Source organism: Rhinolophus sinicus, linkage group LG04 (genome assembly GCF_036562045.2).
Source record: "Rhinolophus sinicus isolate RSC01 linkage group LG04, ASM3656204v1, whole genome shotgun sequence".
Classification (NCBI taxonomy): domain Eukaryota; kingdom Metazoa; phylum Chordata; class Mammalia; order Chiroptera; family Rhinolophidae; genus Rhinolophus; species Rhinolophus sinicus.
This window is the reverse complement of record NC_133754.1, coordinates 62,563,813-62,587,949: the sequence shown is the minus strand read 5'-3', so window position 1 is coordinate 62,587,949 and position 24,137 is coordinate 62,563,813. Positions and strand designations below refer to the sequence as shown.

The following is a 24,137-nucleotide window of genomic DNA, read 5'->3' as shown; positions in this document are numbered from 1 at the left end:
ATGGTCTTTTCCTTCTGCCACACGGTGTGGTTTTGATGACAGAGAAATGGTGAGATAAGAAATGTGGTATCAGGCATGATGCCACGAAATGCACAGTGAGGACACAAGAATGTTATTTTGATCCACTACTTATGTTCTCTGTAGCTCCTTTTCAATTCTTGCTTTCCCTTTCTGGTAACTAAACAAGTTAGCAATGTGATTTTCCTGTCTTACCAGATTACCAGGAAAAAATGCTCTTGTGCACCCTCCTACCATGTATATTTTGCAGTTGGAGGCATCAAAGCTGAAAAGCTGTCAGTTTTCCCTAGAACCCTCAGATGCACTGTGTGAGCAGAAATTTGAATTCACAACCGTATTTTCATATAGTTGCTCATCAAGCCACCTGGTTACATAGACCTGACCCTTAAATTACTGGTCTTTTTCTATCCATAATCATTCATGAACATGCATATGCATATATAATATATATACAGTATATAATATATATATATATATATATATATATATATATATATATATATATATATATAATACATAAAGAGACACAATGAAATAAGTAGCGAAAGTCCTATGCAACCAGACTTCAATCTACACTACAGTATGTGATGCATTAAAGTGGTTTGTATAATATTATGGTCCTGAAATCACTTCTCTTATTAGTTCACAGTTATTATTAGCTCACATGAATTTCAGAAATCTATGTTACCTTTTTTTATTTTTCCTAGCAGAAGCATGAATACTTCCTTGTCATGCACTATACAATGTGGGAAAATTTAAATGCCATCCATGCTTTCGTTATGGACCCTCATTTTTTCCCAGGCCCAATTAAAGGCACTTCTTCCCAGCCCTCTGTCCTCAATGCACCAAGTCTGTATCCATGACTATACTCGGACTTTGTTTCCCCTCCATCTTTCCTTGGGATGTCCCAAGAGTCAGCAGTTTGATGAGAAATCCCCTAGTGGTAACAGAAGGAAAGTACATCTAGTCATATAGGACAGAGTAAACATTTAGGGTTATTTTGCTGCCATTGCTTTGATTGATTTCTCTGTGACCTGCTGTTATCCCCTCCTCCCCAGCTGTATAAAGCGCTTTAATTAATATTTGTAAATCTCCCTGATTGCCACAGATAAAAGGTAGCAGAAAAGGGCAAATTAGTATTAATCATTGGGTAAAAATGGAGAGATTTAAGTTTGTTCCTTCACCAGAGATAGATCTACACCTACAGACACTATTTTCACAGTGGGAGGATTAGGTATAAATCTTGATTTACTTCCTTTGCACGTATGGAAATGCCCAACGCCTACTTAATGCAGAGCTCCCATTCCATGCACCGCCTAAGACTGGATATGCACTGCCTCTGACTCCTAATGCTGTTTAAGCTATTACGGAAAAGGAGCCTTGCTATTCACGAGTGTGAGAGTTCATCTAATTAGCTGATTTCAGTTCATTTGGCATTAAATAATTCCCCAGACTCCCATATGTTTGAACAATATGTTCAACAAGGGGGATGATTCTCTGAAAGCAGTTAAATAGTTCTTTTAGGAGAGCTTGTCATCGGTCACTCATAAGCATCTCTGCTATTCCTGTCTGTGATGAATGCAGGCGGCAATTACACGGAGAGTGCTTAACCCCTCTAATGGCCACTGGCAGGCACCTACATGGAGGCTGCCACTTCATGCTGGCTGTAGATCACATTGACATTTTACTTTTTTTTTCAAACCTCAAGTATATTGTTCTAGGCTGTTCATAGAGCATTTATTATTGCTAACTCACTGCTTTCCAAACCTACCCCTTAGCTTGCCTGCCCTGGTTACAGGTAAATGCAGACGTTTTCGGTTACCCTATGCTTTGCTTATATAGCAAGAATTGTCAGCTTTGGACTATGGTTGCCTGTGGGTGAAAGACTGAATTTTTTGCAGTCATCTCCAGTGCTTCCTGTAGAGGGAGGGAGACTGTGTAATAACATTCAAGTCTGTTTTAGACGCAGTAGCTAAAAGGATGTTTCTGCTCAGTTATATGCAATGACTTTTATTGCAGCAGCAAATTATAGATAATGAACTAGAGTGTGACCATTACTAACTTGAGCGAGAACAAGCGATGTCAACAAAAGCAAGTCAGAAATTAATAGCATGTGAGATGTACTCATAGAACTGTTTATACAATATCATAGAAAAGGTGGTATCTTTTAGTACTAATTTGCATCTTTATCTTGAGCAAGAGGTTGCTTTTTTGACCAGGGATGACATATTTAAATGTCCTTTCCAGAGAAATGTCCTGAGAGAAAGAATACATAATACCAATCCTAGCTCTGGTATAGCTTTGTTCATCTGAGAGCCCTAAATTGCTTTATTGGCTATCTTCTATATTACTGTATCTCTTACAAGTGAAAATCCATCAAGAAAAAAACATCAAATAGCTGTTCAAAAACACATAAGCAGTTGGGAAAAAATGAGTGCATTTCTGAGTTCGCATTGACCACTGTCCTATAAAGTACCCCACCTTACTATTTGGGGTAGAGATTAAAAAGAAAGACAATGAAAGAGGGAGGCATTCACTGAGGTGATATTATTTAATGAAACTTCACTTTCTTTCATCTCTTTGACTCTGCATTCCCATGTAAATAATTCACAATACTGAAAAATCTGAACACTAGCTTTGGGTAGAATGCTTTTAAATTTAGATCTAAAATGGGAAAGAGTTGAAAGATATATATTTATGTATTTGATTATGCACATTTAGAATGAACTGTCTCCTGTGCTATCACTATCTAACCTATTTGTCTGTGCATTGGTGGAAATAAATGTTTTGAAAACCAGAAGAGACATACTCAGTTCGGGTGTGTTTGAAGTGTTGCTTTATTCCATAATAATTTGTTTTATTGCTTCCTAGCATTAAAAACTATTTGTAGAATGTGTTGTTAGGAGAAAGGAATCTGATGGTACGAATACCAGATCAGTCATTTCTGTAACGTCCTTGGCCTTAGTCATTGATAATGTTATCAACACAAAGATTCAGCAGCTGGTGTGTGACACACCAGCCACATCTTTGTTTTCTTCTGTTCTTCCCTATATTTCTGCAGAAGCATTTGTCATTTTGTTTGTCAAAACATAGATTTGAAGTCTAGGCTTAAGCTCAGTCTGTGTGCTTCAGCAGCTCAGGATTGATAACTAGTGACCAGACCTGTTCTCTGCTTGCGTGGTACTCTCCTGGAGGAATCCTGGGAAAGGACTGCTCAGCCTGAAGAAAACACCAGTCTAAGTCATTTCTCATGCAAATATGCCCCCTCCTTCACACGCTTCTCTCTTTTATTCTTTTCCAACTCTGAAGCCTCCAGTCAGATGGATCGGAGGTGCTCCTGAGTCCTGAAGTCACCTGTGGTCCCCCAGACATGATTGTCACCACTCCCTTTGCATTGACCATACCACACTGTGCAGACGTCAGTTCTGAGCACTGGAATATCCATTTAAAGAAGAGGACACAACAGGGCAAATGGGAGGTGAGGCCCTATTCTTCCTTTTCAAAAAACAAGATTTGAGTTCCACATCTGGGATAGACTTAACCTTACCTTCTCGTAACACCAACAGTCAGCTATGAAATGTGTGAGCCTATTTTTGTTTCTCAGTGTTCGTGACATGTGTTTTATAATACTCTGAAGGCATTGGCTAGTGATTTTTTAGGATAATGGAAAAAGAGAGATGAGAGGATCCTAGAGCTTTGTTTGGTCTTAGAATACAGTTGTAATTACCCACAAAGACATGTACCCTGTCTTCAGTACATACAATTTGGCCAGAATATGTTTTTCTCATCATAGGGATTATAACAAATCTATGTTTACATATTCAGGAACACAGTAGGTGCTAAATAGACTTTGGTGAATTAATGAATGCATTGAAACTTATTCCAAGTGTCTGTTTCCCTGTGTAGATGGGCATATTTAAAAGAGTTACAGTACAAGGAGAGAACAAAAGAGACAAGAAAAGAAAATGAGGATACACAAGAGGAGGGTAACAGCAAGGGAGATGGTCACAGCAAAGAAAGACTGCAGCAGAATTACTGTTTTAAGTGAAACCTCTGATTTATCTTCTGATAGGGATTCCTTTTATGTCCGTCTGAAGTCAGTTTGCATGAAAGCAGGTGAATTATCTTGTTGGAACACAATGACCTGTTCCAGCTAGCCCTGGGATCTTACCTCCCAGGAGGTGTTTCCAGCAAAAGGAGTGAAAAGAAAATCATGTTTCTCTAGAAGAAAAATCCCAGTTGCTGCAGTGAATTGCATTTACCCTGCCTAGCTATGTCTTAAAACTAGTTTATATTCCTTGTTGAAAATGCATTCTGTTATTTATTCAGTCCTTGTAAAACCACAGGCAAATTTCCTGGGGCAAGAAGTTCCATGGGTCTCCTAACAGGGCCAGGTTTGGGTCTCTTTTTCATTATGTTTTGCTTTACCTACATTTTCACCATTTTAGTTTTTCTTCTCGGCACTTCCTCACAATCTTTTACATCCAGATGGTGTTATATTTATGCTCTACCAAACCAGACACACATACCTAAGTTCTTATCAGAAAGGGTGAAATATTCTTAGTACATCTTATCCAAACCATTTATTTTATGATTCCTCATGAATGATTTTGATGGAATGAAAAAGGATAAAATATTTGAAAAAAAAATTACAGATACTAAAAGAGGTTTTCAGAAATAGACCTTTTTAAAGACATAAATGTTTGCTTATTGATGTTAATGTTTAAGACTTCTTTTTTAATTCAGCATTGAACAAATTAACCAAAAATAGAAGAACTTTGAAGGGGATGTTTGTTATAATCTATTAAGTAGAATTGCAACAACTCTGAATATATCCATTTCTTGAGTTTCTGATGTAAGCATTTACTCTGATAGATGAGCATTTAACATAAAGAAAATTAGAGCAATAAAAGTGTCCTGAAAAAAATGTTTGTTTATGTCCTCGGAAAGTAACTATTACATCACATCTTATTTCCAAATTGAATTTAACACACCTTTCCCCAACAGGAAGTGATGTCAGTGGAGGATGAATCCACATCCTGTTACTGCCTTTTGGACCCCTTTGCATGTCATGTGCTCCTAGACAGCTTTGGGACATATGCCCTCACTGGAGAACCAATCACAGACTGTGCCGTGAAGCAACTCAAGGTGGCAGTTTTTGGCTGCATGTCCTGTAACTCTCTGGATTACAACTTGAGAGTCTACTGTGTGGACAATACCCCTTGTGCATTTCAGGTCAGCCTTTCGTCTGTAATTCTATTGGTGTCATGAAAGCATAGGGTTTCCTAATGATTAGTATCATAGAGCATTCCATTGCTGAGGGTCTGGAAAATGAACACACCACTATCTTGAAGCAAGAGCTGTGCTACCATGTGTCCAACAAGGTGCTAAGGAACATGGCAGTTAAGAAGAGAGAAGTGTTAAATTAATGTATAGAGAGAACTCTGTGATCAATTATAAAACTAACTAGAAGTGTAGTCAGAGTTCAGAAAACAGAGACACAATTGCAGTAGGGAAGACGAGTCTTTGACAGCTCTGTGAACCTTCATGAATGGATGAGATTTAGGAGCAAACAAGAAAGGGATACCATTCCAATACAGGAGAATGGCATGAGCCACAGACGTAAGAGTTACTTGATGTGCAGGGGGCAGTGAGAAAATTGTTTGAATCAACTGAAGGTTGTAGTTATAGAACAACAATTATAAATCATACCTATCAGCAGGTAGTCATATTATATCCTGGACACATAGTCTATGAATTATTAGAGCTACTAGGGCAGAGATGGTTCAAGGTTCCTTTTCATTTTTAGTAATTTTATTAATCATGTAAGATTTATTTTAAATTAGCTACTCATGAAGAGTTCCAGTTTATTAATAGCAGCAAGGATAATGCAGAAGTGCCTGTGTAAGCTTTGCCCATATATAAATAGCATAGCTCTCCTGACACACCTCATACAAGATCCCTGCTATTCCAGTCCTGGATCATTAAGTCCATTATGCAGAGCATTTCCTCCATAACTAGCTTTTAAGACACTGAGCTGGAAAACTCATGTTTACCAAGAGAAGAGATACAATGACCTGAATCCTGAACAAAAGCCAGTAAAGGTGACACAGTGCCAACCTATCTTTCCAAACTTTCCCTGTCTCTCAGGTAGCCATTTTGAAGGGCACACTTCATATTTGGCTTCCTATCGGTTTGTTTCCCCCACACACACGGGGTGCCATTTTGTGAAGAACGTCAATGTAAGTAGTTACACCTCATACTATGATTGGCATTTTATATTCTTCATCGACTTTCACCACCCCTAATAAGAGATTTTCTCCAAGATAAAATTCATCAAAGATATCCAGTAATCAAAAATAAAGAATGAATTCAGTGTTACTACCACTTAACAATTATAAAAGGCACCATGACTCAAGTTAGATGTTTAGTAACTCAGCCAGATTTCGAAGGCTGAGTAAACTGAAGTAAACATGGAGGGCCATGGATGATTTCCAGTCTTCTGGCTCATATGGGCAGCCCCCTGCTTGCTGCCTTGCATGACTGACTGACGATCTGTTCAGCACAACTGCCTTGGAAGTAAGCCCTTAGAACCAATTTGGAATTTTCTTTGAATAATGGTCTCACTGCTGATGTATATACCAGTGAGTTAAACATTTGCCTAAAGAGTTTATTCTAAGACATTCAGATAATCTGTTTCCATTCCTGTTGATTGCTACCAGATTCCGCAACAGCTCAACTGTTCACAGATGAATATGAATTACAGTGGAAGTCATGCAAGTGAGGCCCTCCACACAGCTTTTCAAACCATTTATCCATTCCTGTGGGTAACATACCCTTCTTAATCCATGTTAGGGAAAATGGTATTCTCCCTCTAAACTGAAACCAAATACCTTAATTTCAACATTTAGAGATATTTCTTAAAACTCTTAAATTTTACTTTGGAGAAATGTTTTCCAGCGAAAATCCTTTGACCCCATTTGTCATAATCTATTTACCGCCAGTGAGTCTTTCCCTCTCCTATTATGTCAAATAAAGCTGATTTTACAGTTGGGTTTGGTTGTACTTGTTATTGATGGTATGTATGTGACAGCTGTCATGAGCAGCAAGGGCCATGCTTCCCCCTTGGGGTTCGGAGAGAGCATCGGCCTTGGTCGAGTAATTTTTCAGACCCACAGAAAGATTAAAACATAACTTGTATCTTTTCTGAACGTAACTGTTTATGCCCTGGTCTTGGTATCTGGGTTTTGTTTCTGAAAGGCTATTGCTTTATTGCTTTCTGGATTTTTACGTTGCTAAGTGAATGTGTTCTTTTAAACCACCTTAACATCCCAAGTCACCCAGGGCTTATTTTTCATGGCTTCCTATGTGGTGTTTAATTAGAGTGAATATACAATTACTGACCCATTAAAACTGTTCACTTTAAGAAAGCCTTAACATCAGTTCACTTTTTGAAACTCTAAAAGACTTCACACATTAATATGAACTCCCCCAGCTTGTGTGGTGTGAGCTGAAAATATTGTGTTATGGTGGTGACTCATTTTCTGTAACTCCAATAGAACCCTGACTTGTTCATTAAAATTAATCTGTGATTTTTCATGAAGCCTTTCTGCAAAAGTTGCCTATCCTGGAATTTGCCCCAGTTATTACTATAATGAAAATGTTTGCTGTGATTTGGAAATAGATACAAGCATGGTTGTACAGTCACTGTATTTATTGTGGTGCCTTTTTCATATCTCAACAAAATTATAACAAATATGTGCCCAACTAGAGCTATGCTTTTAACCAAGAAAAAAAGCCTGATTATCGGACATGGTTGCATCTTTCATTTAATTCATATCTCACCGGGCAATTATGTCCCATAAAAATCCTTAAACGCCCCCTCTTTGCTGGAAAACATTGAAAAAAGGACAGTGTTCAGACCCAACTCTCCTGTCCTGTTAGAACTAGGTGAGGGCCTGGCAATATAATGGTCCCACTAAGAAATATTTCTTTAGCTGATTTTAGTGATCAGTTAGAAACATTCTCCATTTGCAGCCATGCCCTTCTTCCCTATACCTCCTGCAGGGCTAGGATGCTTGCTTCTCATTTGCTTTAGGAGTATTTTATCTAAACCACAGTAGCAGTACATTTGAATGACAAAAACCAATGCCTCAAACACTTTGGCAAAATATAATTAAATTAGTTTCAGATTTTTGAAGATCTGTTCTGATAAATACATCTAAAAACATCTCATCAGCTCAGGTATGTTCTTTAAAAATAAAAATGCCATCTGTCTGAAGGTGAGAAGAGAGTGAAAAGGACCGAATGAATTCTTGCCTTTCCTGCTCTTGTGTTTGTGTAATAATTAGAGCTGCCATTTTGTGTTTATGTGTTTGACATCGCCTCCTTTGATGAATTCAAGCAAAAGTTGAGGAATGGTGATGTATTTTCAAGCAGTAACATTTTAAGAGCTAGGCTTTTGTTACTGTGTTTCATTTCTCCCTTTCTCCCTCTTTCTCTCTCTCAGGCACATACACAGCTCAAACAAACCTTGACAGAGAGAAAGCAAGGAATTAAGCACTTGCCCTATCTTAGAAAGAAGAAAAACTAGTATTTTTCTCCGTTGCTCCCAGCACTCCTATTCAGTGCCTCTCGGTACTCATTACTTACTTGGCATTAATGTGGATTTAGAACCTAATTTCAAAGGATTTCCTCCAGATGTAGTTGTTGTGTTTATCAATAATGCAACCTTGGGAAATATTGTTCACGTAAAGCATTTAAAGGAAAACACCACAGCGACATAATTTCTGTGTGTGTGTGTGTGTGTGTGCGCGTGCGCGCGCATGCTTAAGTTCAAACAGTTTTGTCTCATAGCTATGTAAATTTGTCCTACCTGTTTTAGTATCCCTGAAGCACACCTGAATATAACTGCCTGTCTCATTAAATCAACATAAAGAGCTCAGTGAGGCACAAAACACAAGTTTCTTGGCCGCAACTCCTAGAACTGATGACTACCAACCCCCAATGTAAAATGACATAGAGATACTAGAAAAACTACCAACCAGAGACTTTAGATACATTTCAGATACAAGAAACAGGCCAGATCCTATTTTCTAGTTTAATTATTACAAATATCAATTTAACAATAGAACCAGAGATTTAACAGAAGCTCCTTGTTGTATAGAAGGCAGATAGGAAAAAGGCCTCACTCTTGGAATGATACATCCCAGTGAGTGACTCAAAACTAGCTCAACAGAGCTGTTTGTACCATTGGTTCCTAAACCCAGCCAGGCAACAGAATCATCTGAGGAGCATTTAAAAATCCAGAGGTCCAGGCCCAGCCCATGAGATGAATACAATAAGGGTGTAACTGGGAATTTTGTGTTGAGTACAATTTATTCTATATGGAGAGTTTTAAAGCTTGTACTTAGGAGTTTATTTCTCTAATTCTGAAGCCAATTGTGCCTTTACAAATATGTAAATATAATAATTCATTATTGAGCTTCTTCATTTTAATAGTTGTTTTGTTACAGAATAACAATGATTGCTTAATACCTTGTGCAAGATTATGATATGCTGTTAATTGTATACAGTTGGTTCATGCGTGGACATTAAGTAAGCTAAAAAAGACAAAAATAAATCATGGTTTTATTTAAATTTGGAGCCCTATAGCAGAAAAATGTAAAAGGTACCATTTCCCTCTGCAGTAATTATAAGTAGATATCCGTTTTAAAAATGCCCAGTATTCTCCACTCTGCATTGCAGGGACTCCTTAGTATATATAACCCTAGGACAAATACAGACTGATTTACATCATCCTTACATGTATCTTTACATACATCTTGCATAAAAATTGAAAAATAATTTATAGGACAGAGTTAATAGCAGTCTGACCATCACATGATTTTTTTTTCTTTAAATAAATCAAGCATAAGATAGGAAAATATAGGGAACTCTACTAGAAAAAAATACTAGATCATGAACAATATGCCCTGTTCTAGTCTGAGCTGGGTCACTAATCATGTGACCCAGCTTTAGGCAAATAACCTTCTTGAGGGGAGGGGTACATCTCCATGTAAATAAGGCACTTAGTAATTGAAAACTTGATAAAGTTCCCTTCTGGTGTGATGATTCTATGTAGCGTCTAAATATTAAAATAGCCTAGCTCTCCGCTAAATAATACATGACCTCAAGCAAATCATTTAATCTCCCGATCACAGTTTACTTCTCTGTACATTCAGGCAAGTTAGAGTTAAAGAAAAGAGGTACACGTTAGAGAGCCTAGTCAAATATACTTCGAAGAGTCAACACTGTTGTTATTCTGTGTCTTTAACATGGTTTTAATAAGCACGATTCTTATTTATACTTGTTTCTAGCCTTGCACTAGAATTGCAAAAAGAGGTTAGTATATTATCATGCTAATTAGTTTGCTTGGCTATAAATAAATTCCTGTAAGGAACTGAGGCCTAAAGAAAATAAGTGACTTGCCTAAGACCACATAGAAATATGACTGGAATCCTGTTTCCATTTTCCGTTTGCAAGACTAGTACTCTTTTGAAGTGTATGTAGCCCCACAAAGATTCTTACACACCTTAACTCCTGAGCAACATTAAAATAAAATACAAACCTGCAGCATGACCAGCAAGACTCCAGGACTTGGTCTCCACCCTACACTGTCATCATCTCCAGCCACACCCTTTCTACCCTAACCTTCTATCCCAGCTCTGTCTGACCTCCATGCCTTTGTGTATACCCTGCTCAGTGTCTGGAAGGTACTCTCCCTCCTTTTCCTGTGACTTAGACCCTATTTTACTTCAAGGTTCAGCTCAATTACTTCCTCTATTAATTTTCCATCTCCCTTCCTGGCTTCTCCTCCCATCTGGGTTAGGCACTTTCTGTCTTGCCTTAACCTCCCAGGCACACATGTATAAAGAGTGCCAAAAAAATATTTACATATTTTAAGAAAGGAAAAAAAACCTGTATTAATATATACTGATAACAAAAGATGAATACAAGTCACGTTTGACTTCTGCAATTACAAGAGGTGCTCAATGTGGTTACCCTCAGCGTCCAGACTCTTCTGATGACAGGGAACTACTGCTTGAGCAACATTGGCCAAAGTGTTAACATCAATTGAAATGTATATACATTGTTTTTTGGCACCCGATATTGTACTACTTAGATACTATGTGATAATCATATGCCTATTGTTCTGACACTCTCACTAGACTGTGAGCTCCTTGGTGGCAGAGATTGTTTCATTTCTGTATATTCAAAGTCCAGCTCAAGCATAGCTCCAGGCCACACTCCATCTCAAAAGATGACCCAGTGTCCAGCATCTGTAAAAGATCTAACGTCAGCATTTGGAATGAATTTCCTTTCCTCACCACCCTGCCACTTTCTTTCCGCTGTTTGTGGCCCCCACTAGACACTGGCTACCATGTTGTTCTGTCTAATTCGTAGGTCCACAGCATTTTGAATCACATGGCACAGCACTGCTCAGTACAATAATTGCTAACCATATATTGGTCTTTATATTTAAAGCAATTAAAATGAAAAATTCCGCTCCTTAGTCACTCCAGCCACATTTCAAGTGCTTAATAGTCACTCTGGCTAGTGGGTACCGTATTGAACTGCGCAGACAGAGAATATCTCCATCATCACAGAAAGTTCAGCGCTGACCTAAGGGCCCCAAGAAACACCACTCACCCTAGCAAGACAAAGAAGTGGAGTAAATGACATTGAAATTGAATCATTTAGTCCTGAGAAAAGATACTAGCAACCTATTAGTTTATGTGTACATGAAAGATAAAAGCTAGACAGCTGCTTCTTAGAAATGCTTGTATTACTGATTCTATACATAGACAAAAGATATGTAAGATAACCTTTGAAGCTGCTTTTATTCACTGATAAATTTTATATTTATAATTGAAATTTATTTATATTGCATAGAAACCTATTTGCCTGACTTGTTACATTCTTTTTTAGCATCTGGGAAGATTATGGGACATAATTAAAGGATTTCAGTTACCCTATTTATCCTAGCTCTTCAAGGAAGTCATAACTAAGTTAATGGTGATTTTTTAAAAATATATTTAGGAAAGTCTCTTATCTCCAGTAACACTAACAGCCTCACCCACATGGTAGTTTAAGATTTTACAGAATTGATATTTATTATTTCACTTGTCCTATCATTTCTCCAATGTTTCTGAACACCACAAATTTGGAACCAATTAAATGGTTTACTCAATAGAATGTGTGTGAATCGTGCTTGCATGAGATATTTATAAAGATTTCTCAGTGAAAGATACAAAAGTATTTATCTCAGAACCTGATTTCTTTTTTTCTGAGCTAAAACTGACTTAATGACTTATTTTTTCTTGGCCTTTGGCATAATAACTTTTATGAACATTGCTTCAGATAAGCTGAATGTGCACTATATAACATTTCTTTTGAGCCCAAGAATAAATATGGACAGTGCCTATGTCAGTGCTAAATAAGTGAGCCAGAGAGGAGGAGGCTGCTTCTACCTTTACTGTGAAATATGATGATGTGTCAGATTCAGTACGAAAACCTTCCCTGATTACGTTCCTATCAGAATGAAATTAATACAATTTTGGAAATTCAACAGTGTTACTAGTGTGGGACAAAGGAGGTCTTCTAGTTTTAAGAAAGGCATGGTGTGTTAAAAGCCTAAGGGACACAGTAATAAAAAACAGTGCTTTATTTCTGCCCAAATCCTTATTACTCAGCGCCTTTGAGGCCTCAGTCCTGACCTTGCAAGGACATGGGGTGTAAAAGAAAAGTGTGGCCACTATGCTATTTGTCTGTTTCTGGGAGACACCTGGTAGTGAGCACACATATCTATGGAAAGAAAATGTGGAGGCGATTGGATCCTTCATTGCTGTGCGTGTTCTCTTTTCCCTGTCCTGTAGGAAGTGGTTTCCGATGAAAGGCATCAAGGTGGACAGCTGCTGGAAGAACCAAAGTTGCTGCATTTCAAAGGGAATACCTTTAGTCTTCAGATCTCTGTCCTCGATATCCCTCCATTCCTCTGGAGAATTAAACCATTCACTGCATGCCAGGTACTGGCCAAATGGATTTCTAACAGAAATTGTTTTGCTTTCACCAGCAAGTGTGTCACAAACTCTGGCGAGGGTACTCTTGACTTTCCTCCTCCTTTAAAATTATGGATTGAATCTCAGAACTGTCACAGAAATGTAACAGTTGGGGCTACACACAAGGAATTAAACATACTGTCATAAATTCACAAGTTTCTAACAGGTGGGGAAAAAGGAGCTTGCGTGTCAGATAATGTGACATTTCTCCTCCCATTTAAATTGTTGCTCGATATAGGTTGAAGGTAGTATTGAAATAACTTAGAGCAAGGTTGGTTGGTTTGTTTCCATTAAAATAAGTTCATTGGAAGACATTGTTTTAATCATGTTCATCAGTGAATGAACCGTATGTCAGTGAGAAACTTTTTAAGGATGATTTGTGTTGTAGAGTGCTATGGCTGGCCAGGTGGGAACAAGCGATTTTTGTCTTGAATGTATGAAGTTCTTGCTGCCAAATAAATTGGGCAAGCTGTAAAGAAGAAATTCCAAACTGAGAGGCAAAGAAAGAATAATGCCCCTTAGAATCCTTTTATAAATATGTAAAGACACTTATATATTATTGTTCACATATCTCTATAGAGAGAATTTAAAACAAAAAGATTGCAAAATGACTTGAGTCTCCTTGGATAACTTTAAGGGAATTTGAGTAGTTGCTTAGCATAAAAAGATCTCTTATCAATATAAGACCTTGCCATGGAATTCTACGGTAATTTCCAGTGATCTAAGTTTTGTCCCCATAAGCAGCCAGCTGGTCTGCTATATTGTCTTAAGCCAGAGTCATCTGTGCTTCAAGTGACAGGACATTTCCTTAACTCTGGAAAAGCTTCTGGGGGACTTACATTGATCTGTAATCACGGGAGGCTTTCAAATTTCTTTATTCTGCCCATCAACAACCTGTAGAGCCCTGTGGGTTTTTTAACCTTTTTATCCTTGCAGCATTCATTAAAAAAAAAAAAAAAAAAAAGCAACTTGCACAGTTATACAAGCTTGTCAGAGTGGGAACAAACCAAATCCCAAAGAGAAAAACCTTGACTGGACCATGATAGAGAAAAAAGTTGAACTACCAACCCTTTCAACTTCTAAAATTCAAAATTTTCTAATTGGACAAGGTCACATTTTCCTATTTAATTTTCAGACCTCTCATTACCTTGGGAATTGCCCCCTCTATATACAGTTTTAGTGCATTCAAAGCAACAAGAACATTTCTCATGGACCTGAACAATTTTTATTTGGGGGGAGGCAGTGGAGGGGGATGCATATTCAGCACATTTCCTTATGGAAGGAGGTTTTGTATGAACATGGTTAGGATGTTCTAGACCTAAGTGTTTGTATCTCAAAGTAGTATTCCAAGTTTCTAGTCCAAATTGAACATCAGAGTATTGTTAAAACAAGTACTAATAGTCATGTAAATTTTTCTGTATTAATCTTTATAGGTTTAAGGTTGTCACGTCACTGGATCTAATGCAAGTGACTGAGTCCAATGTAACTATTAAGTTTAATGCTTGGAGATAAAAAATCAGATGAAAGAACCATAACCTTGCAGCAACACTAAAATGATAATTCCAACACCAGGGATTTCAAAGAGAGCCTCGGGCAGAAAAGGCTTAGGGGGCTAAGTGCCAGCCCAACTCAGAGGATATAGCAGGGCCGGGATAAGCCAAAGGGCATTGGCTCACAGGAAACACAACAAGCTTACCGCTGGGATGGGTTGCATTGCATGGAGGCTGTGAACATGTATAAATATTTGCCTTCTGTATGTAATTGAGCATAATATGAAAGAGTCTTGGAAGGCTGAAAAACAATTTAATTTTCTCTGCACCAGGAGCCTTGCTACTGAGTTTTTATTTCCACTTCATGTTTCTTACCCACAAATGGCCTTCTGTTTTATTCCTCCTATCTCTTCACCACCCCTACCACCAGTTTTCTTGCCCCGGTCATCACTGACATCCCCCAGCTTGTGTGAATACATATTGTACTTGTCTCAATGCCCAGGCTGTGTTTGCTCCCAGGCATCAAATATAAGCACTCTGGGGAGGGTTTGTGTTCAGCCTGCTTGAATTTCATGTAGAACATTACGTGCACTGACAAACTTGGCGTGGAGAACAGAGAATGGTTTTCATTAAGACGTAGTGGACAGGAACTAACAGAGAACTGTTGCAGGACAGAATCACACCACAATTCCTGATATCCTTTATGGGTCTCTTCTTCAACTGGTCAACCCCCCTGTCATTTTCTGTCGTCTTCCAACTCAGTGCATGGGAGACTTCTGGTATCCTTGCTTCTTATTCCTCTCTCCCTTTTTCTAACTTCAAATCAGGAATCTGGGAATCACTGTATTCCAACTGATACCCAAGTCCTACTCTCCTAAGAAACTCTCCTGTTTTCTTCTGGGAAAGATGGAATTTCCCAGGAAGGTACAGGTCTGGGAGTTTTCCAGTATAAAGGATATTTGCCCTGTCAGACAGCAACCAACTACACAAGAAATGTTTTTCGAATGGTGTGAGCTCAAGGTTGGCTCCAGAGCTATGTAATGAGAACCTGTGTAGAGAAGGACCAACTAGGTTTTAAATCTTGTTGGTTTAGGTTCTATAGGATTACGCTTTATAGAATGCTGTACTATATAAAGCCAGGCATGATGGGTGAGAGGGAAGGGAAGGCTATGTGAGTTCTTAGATCTGGTGGCAGTAGCATCCGTCAACCCTGAATCAAAGAGAAACTGAGGCCCACAATGCTGGCCCTCCCCAAATCCACAATTAATGATTCCCCCTTTTATTCTCAGGCTTTTTAAGATCTACCACAATAGGGTTATGCTATTATCTCCTCCTCAGACTTAGAAATACTCCTCTAGGAGGTAAATAACTCTGCTCTCAATTGGTTACTGGGACCTGAGTGCCACTTAATCAGGGTTTTCTGTATTCCTTGCTGACCATGGAATGGAGAAGCTGTAGTAAACAGTATACAATAAAATATTAATCTATTTTTTTAAATCTTACAAATCACCAAGTCAGGGTATCACCTCCCTGTGATAAAAGCAGCTGTCTTTTCAGCATGCTATGTATCTTGGAGAACCCAGTGTCTGTCTCCTGCTAGGATGTGATTTACATTCTCTCCATCTGCTAGGAACGTAATTATAATGGGAATCAAAATGAAAACATTTCCGGAATTCTTTAAATACCCATAACTTTGCTACACTTTGTCCTCCTATATTACTTTCCACAGCTCAGTGAGAATCTTGGTGTTTTGTGGGGTTTTTTTTGTGTGGTTTTTTTTTTTTTTTTTTTTTTTTGAATAAATGAAAGCAGTGATGATTGCCCTGAAAAACACACTAATCACAGTGCTTCTAATTCTATTATTTTTAAGTGTTTTGTTGAGCACTATTGGCAGCTGCTACTCAAGTCAACAAAAAACACATTCTGATACTGTCTTAAAATCAGATTTTTTAAATGTTTTGATTGTGTGCAGTGGAATAGAAAAACAAAAGATTTGTGTGTGTCTGTGTGTGTGCTGATTCTTACATCTTTCTGCAATGAAATATTATTTCTGCAGTGGGCATTACGCTCTTTCCTTTCTTCCAGTGTTTTCAGAGAAAATGTAAGAAATTTAGCAGTGATACCAGAGAAGACACTTTTCAATAAATGGTTAGGTCAGTGTCACTGGGGAAGAGGGTAAGCTTTGCCAAGGGTTCCAATGCACTACAGATAAATAGGTTTATTCGAGCTGGACCTTGAATTTAGCTTTATTTGGCGCTGCAGTCCAGAAAGTTATAAACACTGTCATGACTCAATTTTTAGCTTTAGAGCAAAACTTCCTTACCTAGCTTAGTTAGGCAAAACCACCTATTAACCACTGAGCCCTATGTTACTTTCATTGAAGGGGATAGTTCAAAAGTTAACTCTGTAAACATTTACCTTGGAGATGAAGGTTCATTTGAAGGCTATTAACATGAAAATGGAGAGAGTAAGGATAGGGCTATAGATGATGAAAGCCCTTGTGGGCCAGGCAGGGAACTTAGTTTAACATAGCAAGCACCACAGGGCCATTCTCATCACCCCCAGACAAAAAAAATCTTGTAATGAAAGGTGATCTGGTCACATCAGTGTCCCCTACTCATTATTAGAGGTATAAGAGAGACCACGGTGCTGTTTCCTGAAGAACATCAATCACTTTCTGTTTCCCTCTTCAGTGAAGCGCTAACCACCTCATTTACTCTGTGTAGTACAGGCTGAAGCGGGCAGACTGGTGGACTAGGTTACTACAGTTGGCTATAATAAGATGAGAGAAGAGCATCACTAACGCAAATAGGAAAATTTTAGAAGAATGCTAATGAGAGTGAGATGGTGATAATCAGATTTCAAAAGGTAGAGTTTCCAGAGAAAGTAAAAGCCAAATAAAATGATCTATCGTGATTGAGTATATAATACCAGTGACAGATAGAAATGAAATAAATACCAGAGTTGTACCTAGTGGAGTCCTCCACAGAGAGATGGCAGTTGGGCATAGGAGAGCAGACGGGACCTTGTAGAGTTCAGCAGACAGAGAAAGAAGTGTTGTGAGGCTGAGATATGAAGTAAGGGTTACTCATGCTTTACAAAATTGAGAAGGCTAGAACGGAGAAGCATGAAATGAGTTAGATTGGACAACAAGGAGAAAAGGCAGAACTTGTAAATACGTATTACTTCTTTTATCTGGGGTAGAATATGGTGCAGGTGCAAAGTCATTTTTTAGTGACTTAGGGAAAATGACTTCCTCTAAACATTCCTGGGAGGCCGCACCAATCAGAAGTGCCCTCTGCTGCATGTCTACTACCAGGAGGGAAGGAGAAGAGATCACAAGTAAAACTCACTGTCTAGGAAGAATGGACCTGTGCTGTCTTACTGGTGGTATAAATAAGCTGTGTGCCAGCCAAGAGCTTCCTTGGTGACCATTAGCTTACTGCTTCCCCCAGTGTTTCCCTTAGAAGAGGATAGCCTCCCTGTGGAACACAGTAGTAGCACCTTTTAGTGTTATCCAGCTTATATCAGTCTCTAAAAGGACTTCTTCAAATCCACTGGAGTTTCATCAGAATTGTTTTGGTCATGAAAACACCAACCACTCAAGATATTCCAAAGGAGAAATACATCAAGGGAGTGATGTGCTTACAGAACCTGTAGAAAGCCTTGGTAGAGTCAGACTCAGAGAGAGCTACTAATGATATTAGGAAGCCAGCAAATTCAGGAATTTCAGGAAGTAGCACTGTAGCAGATGGTTCTCAGGGGAATGGCCAGATACCCCTGCAAGCCTCACATGTGCTGACAGCTGAAGTCTGTGGGCCTGCTTTCTGATGTGAGGGGGGCAGTGATGGCTTCGTCTCCTCCTCTACCATCCAAGTCCAGCATTGGCAGAACAGAAATGTGAACTCTGCAGGCAAGTAAGTCTGTGCAAGGTAGTTTTCAGGCTTCAAGCCCCTGCCATGAAGGTGAGAACTGAGCATCCTCCCCTAAAGACAGTGTTGCATCCTAACAGCCCACATCTCGCACAAGAATAAAGTCAATGAAACACCACATAGTGTCACACACATAGCCCTTCTCTGAGTCCTTGTTTCTACTTCTTGAGAAAAAGGTCTACTGCCTTCCCCTTGATTCGGTATTAAGAACAAACAAATAAAGCAAAATCACAAAGCCCTTATATTCATTGCTGGGAAGTGTGGTAGGGGTTAATGCCCAAGTTTGTTTTCTCATACTCTCTAAAGCTGACTCTCTTCTTCTCAAGTGTGCAACAATCTAAATTCCATCCCTCCTTGCTATACCCCCCACCCAGAAGTATCCAAGTTAGAAAACAAACTGTGTACAATAGAGTTCAGGAATAACTAGGTAATTCATAGTTCCGCAAAGTGAGTAGACTATATTTTAATCACGGCCCTCGGTCTTATAACTCATGCTGGCTTCATCACCAGTCACACTTCAGAGTATCAAACTTCCAGACTTGATATATCTTTTTATCACCTTTCAATGTTAGTATCAGAGAAAAGTATATTTATGGCAACAGGTAAAAGTGCAAATTAACCAAAGGAGTAAAAGAAAAAAGTGAGGATGAATATTGCTAAACATACATGGTCATTGCCAAGGACCCAGCCTGGTTTGACTAGGAATCAGAGACTTTTTAGTAGATGAAAGAATGTCAATTTCTGATATTCTGCCTCAGAATATCATCTGACCTCAGAGGTCAGAATGACTGACCTCCACTTCACACTGTTGTAAAGCCATGTGCCTGAGCATGGCCCATTCAGTGGCAAACACTAACTGGTATTGGGGAAAAAAGTGATCTTTGTCGATTTTATAATTTCCCTCCTCGTTTAGTAAAAATTTATTTTGCCACTCCATTGTCTGTAAGGCCCTTGAGAATGGGGACTGACCTAATTTAATTTTATTTCTTATTGTTGATCTAGTACATTGTCTTATCATGGGCAGACACCATACAGAATTGAGGAATGGATGAACTGAATGAGGAGGTGGCAAACTGGAGTGCTCTGGGGAGGCCCGGTGTGTTGTGTCTTTCTCGGATGTGTGTATATGTGTGTGATTTTGCCATAAGTATAATTTTTAGGCTGGATACATTAGCAATATTATGTTCTGTTTGCACAGTTCAGTATGATTTTGTGGCGTGGGGGCAAATCCTTGTGAGTCAATTCTTTAGCACAATTTTCATTTAAGTGAGAAGATATCCTCCTACCCCCAGGCATAGGCAGAAGGATGGGCCATAGGAGTGTTCTAAGAATAATTGTTTTTAGAGGAAAAACATGATGATTCATATTTGATGGCATTCTTACTAATTGTGTGTGTCAACAACTGAAATCTGAGCTCTTACAGTGTGGCTTGGATATACAAATATTATCAGTTGAAATTGACATTAATTACTTTTGTGCTACTTGGCAGATGCTGGAACATTATTTCTACAACGATTCCAGCAAGTCGCTTAGGCAATTATGTCTGGTGCAATCGTCATCCTCACCACCATCATTATTGCTATCAGGTCTCTCCTGGTCTCTGCTTATATCAGCCAGGCTCTGTACACCACAGCCTTCTCTCTCCCTGTCTCCCTGCAGGAAGTCCCGTTCTCCCGCGTGTGGTGCAGTAACCGGCAGCCCCTGCACTGTGCCTTCTCCCTGGAGCGTTACACGCCCACCACCACCCAGCTGTCCTGCAAAATCTGCATCCGGCAGCTCAAAGGCCATGAACAGATCCTCCAAGTGCAGACATCAATCCTAGAGGTGAGTCCCTGGTCTACAGGTCACTTGCTCCCGTTTCTAAAGGGCCATAAGAATATACCTATTACAGCCATGCTGTTCATACAGCACAAAAGAGCTTCAACATGCACTCATTCTTCTCATCCTCATTCATGGCTGAACAAATCATTTCCTTTGGCCTTTCCATTCTCTGGCAACTCTACATTTTGAAAACTGATTATCACCTTGTCACTCTCATTGTCATTCATCAAGTCTTTTCATCCTCCTTACTGATAAGGGAAAATAAACTTTCTCAGGCTGCAGGGAAACTCCACCTATCAGCACTTAGGCTCTGTGAAGGGACCTTTGGGATAGAAACTGATAGAGGGCTTTTTACACACAAAACCATAAACACTCTAATAGTCCATGGCAGACTTGGAATATTAGCTAAAATTTATTATTTGCTGATGGTACAATTGAGACACGTGACATAAAGAGGCACAAGGTTACTACTGGCCAGTTTTCTGCTGGTTCTGACTAGTTTTCCAGAAGTCAATGGCCCCATATATGTATTTCAGCTTAAGGGTCTTGGCTTCTCGTCTTACAGATTCTCAGACCCTCCAGGCTCAGGGTCCGCACATCTCAATTTCCATTAAATATAGATTCATCAATATAATAATGTAAGATGCAGTAGATATTAATCTCATCCTACAAAGTAAGGAAACAGAAGTGCAAAGAGGGCAAGGACCTTGTCTGAGGTCATATCACTATTGAAGGGCAGATATAGAATGGGAGTCAAAGGAGAATTCACTTGAGAAATTTGCAAAATCATACCTCATCTTTGCCATGATTCTGACTGACTTCATGAATTTGAGCTTACAGAGTAGACAATGGCATTCCCTTATGAATGGTTATGTGAGGGGCAAGAGTAGCTGAGAAGTAGAATCAGGGGAGGCATGTGATGCTTCTGTATAGCAACTCTAAAGTAACCCCTGGTTAGCTTAGAAAAGCGCAGATATTTTATTATTCACCTATGGAGTGAGTGAGTGAGTGTGTGTGTGTCTGTATAGACACATATAGACACATATACAGACACACATATATATGTATAAATATAAAAATAATACATATTTATTCATTTTGGCTTGGCAGAAGGTTTAACTCATTTTGTATACATACAACTCAGTGTCAGCATTTTTTTTTCTTTGAAAACTTGTAGCCTTGTAGCATTATCACTTCCCTCCATCCCTATTTCAATTCATTGTTTATGCAACATGAGTATTTCTAATTTCCCAAGTAGTTTTCTCTGAAGAGCGGATGGCTTTCCAAAGGACTGTGCCTCAAAAATTGATAGCTGTCTTAACTGACATGTTTATACAGTATTTGCGTTCATTATCACTAATTAGCATTCTGTGCTAAAGTAGTTTTGATGGGGAAGGTATATCCAGAAACCTAGGATAGGATATTTTTAGAGTCTCCTTCTTAAAGAGTCATGGCATATTTAACACAATACATTTCAAAGTAAAGTTAAAAATTGTAGGAGAGTTTTGAAATAAAAATGAAAGGAAAATCCAAGATTTTCCTTCTGGCATTCAGAAGCAAGCAGGAAAAGGCAGGTCGTAAGATGTTTCTGATGAAGACTGACCTAAATGTCTCTTAACAGGTCAACAAAAGAACTCCATGTTTAAAGGTTTTTATTTTTTGAAGACACTCTGATATTGAGGCTCAACTTCCGCTATTACAGGATAGTTATGTAAAAGGAATGTGACACGGCTGATACATCCTGGTGCCTTTGCTCTTGCTTAAATAAATTCTTGAAGTGCTTGAAAGGAAAATGAGCTCATAAACATAATCTTAGCCTTTACTCTCCAATTCCTTTTCTAATGCTTTACAAAGTTTACAATCACTTTGAAATGCCTCGAAGAAGTTAACATCACTGTATATCTTGATAAAAGGAGGCAAGTATGAGAATAATACTTAGATATTCAATGTTGGACTACAGTCATCCAATTTGTTGGCTGCTGCATTTTAGAAGCTTTATGAACCCTTTTGATCCTGTAAGGATCATTTTATTAATTGCTTCAAAGGTTCCTGCTGGAATTTGGCCCAGTACATCTCCATCTCTTTGGAATAAGGTTTACTTCTTAGGTAAATCTAATTTGTTATAATTTTTCTATGTCAGAAGAAAATTAATGACTTTGGAAAGCCATATTTCAGGTACCGTGTCATGTGCTTTCATGTATAAGCATCACAACTCTGTGGATTCGTATTGTAGGATAAGAATTTACATGACATAACCATCTCAAAGAGGTCCAACTTCTTGTCCAAAATTATAGAGCTAATCAAAGTTCCCAACTGAGATACCTGACTTCAAGATCAAAGTCCGGATTTCCATACTACGCTACTTCAGGATCACAGTCAATGAGGTCTAATTTATCAGACCTAACTGTGGGTTTTGTCTGTAATAGAAGCCTTCTCTTTTGGGGCTTAAGCACTAGGGACAAACATCACAGCACCAACAACTGTCTTTGAGTATGAAAGTATATGAAAATCAGGAAGTTCTTTCCTTAAGACTGTGGGAGGCTGAGATGGAACTATGTGTGTAATGGGCTAGAATCATTCTGTAGATCTTCAAAAATAGAATAAACTTCCTACATATAGATCCGCCTGCCAAGAGATGTCTTGATTGAATAATCACTCTAGGTCCTTCCAACCCTAGGATTATCTCACTTCTGGCGAGAACATACATCTGGTGATAGAAGTGCTGAATAAAAACCATCCTCTTCTCCCTAAAAATGATCTAGTTTTTGTGGTGCATGCTTCAAGAAACTTTTGAAGCTTTCAACAGATGTCTTTGGAATATATTTTAATGCCCCCCTGCAAAAAAAATTTTGCATAGTTGTGCACTTTCTACCTTACTTTAATAATTTGTCTTGATGTCTGTCACTATTTCACAAATTTAACAATGGAACCATGAGACATAAAAGAGACTTTATATATATATATATATATATATATATATATATATATATATATATATATATATATATAATTATGTATATAAAATAACATTGATTTTAAATATCTAAATCAATGCAGTGATTATTCTTGTCAAAGACATTTGGTTCTTTATGTTTAATCTCACATCCATCATATTCCTCCATGCCTCTTATCTACCAAATAAATACAATCATTCATATCACTTTTGCACTTAAGAATTATTTCAGTGAACAAGATAACATATCTTTTCTGTTCTTTAGAGTGGTTAATTGTGTTAATCTTTAGGAGCAGGTTGGTTCTCCTTAAATTTAAGCCAAGTCAATTACCTCATGATTATCAGCAATTGATACTCTATAAATCATCAGTATCACCTATCTGCAAATTGTAGATGGAAGCAAAATAATTTTGCTAATATTGAAGAGAAGGGAAGAATCCCCAAGTGATTTATTTCATCATTCCTTATTAATATTATTGAAGAATCTATTTTTTGTAGAAACAACTTAAATGGGAATCTTGCATGTAACTATTTTACCTTCAAGCAATTTCTCTTATCTTTCTTCCAAAAGTGGGGAAAGTTAGAGATGATTTGTCTGTTACAAAATAGAATACCTGGAATTTCTCATTGATTTACAACTCCCAAGCTAACCATGTAGCAGCTGCTTATCTCAGATGTGCAGAGCATGAAAATCTACTGTTCCTCTGAATATTTAAACAATCAGAGAATGTAGTAAGGATTCTTATTACTTGGCCCAGATGTCTTTTAGAATGCATCATAAATGTTACATAAAGTGTCATCCTTATGCATGGAAAATATTTAA

At 38.3% G+C, this 24,137-nt stretch overlaps 1 protein-coding gene across 11 annotated transcripts in view; it reads left to right on the top strand.

Moving 5' to 3' along the window:
- The window catches only part of UNC5D (unc-5 netrin receptor D), a 505,816-nt gene that overhangs the window by 460,354 nt on the left and 21,325 nt on the right, over window positions 1–24,137 (top strand). For all 11 annotated transcript variants that reach the window (XM_074329674.1, XM_074329672.1, XM_074329673.1 and 8 more), the window contains 4 exons: window positions 3,328–3,496; window positions 5,026–5,253; window positions 12,936–13,085; window positions 20,200–20,364. In XM_074329674.1, the coding sequence (XP_074185775.1) occupies window positions 3,328–3,496; window positions 5,026–5,253; window positions 12,936–13,085; window positions 20,200–20,364 (712 nt within the window). The remainder of the gene's footprint in view (window positions 1–3,327; window positions 3,497–5,025; window positions 5,254–12,935; window positions 13,086–20,199; window positions 20,365–24,137) is intronic.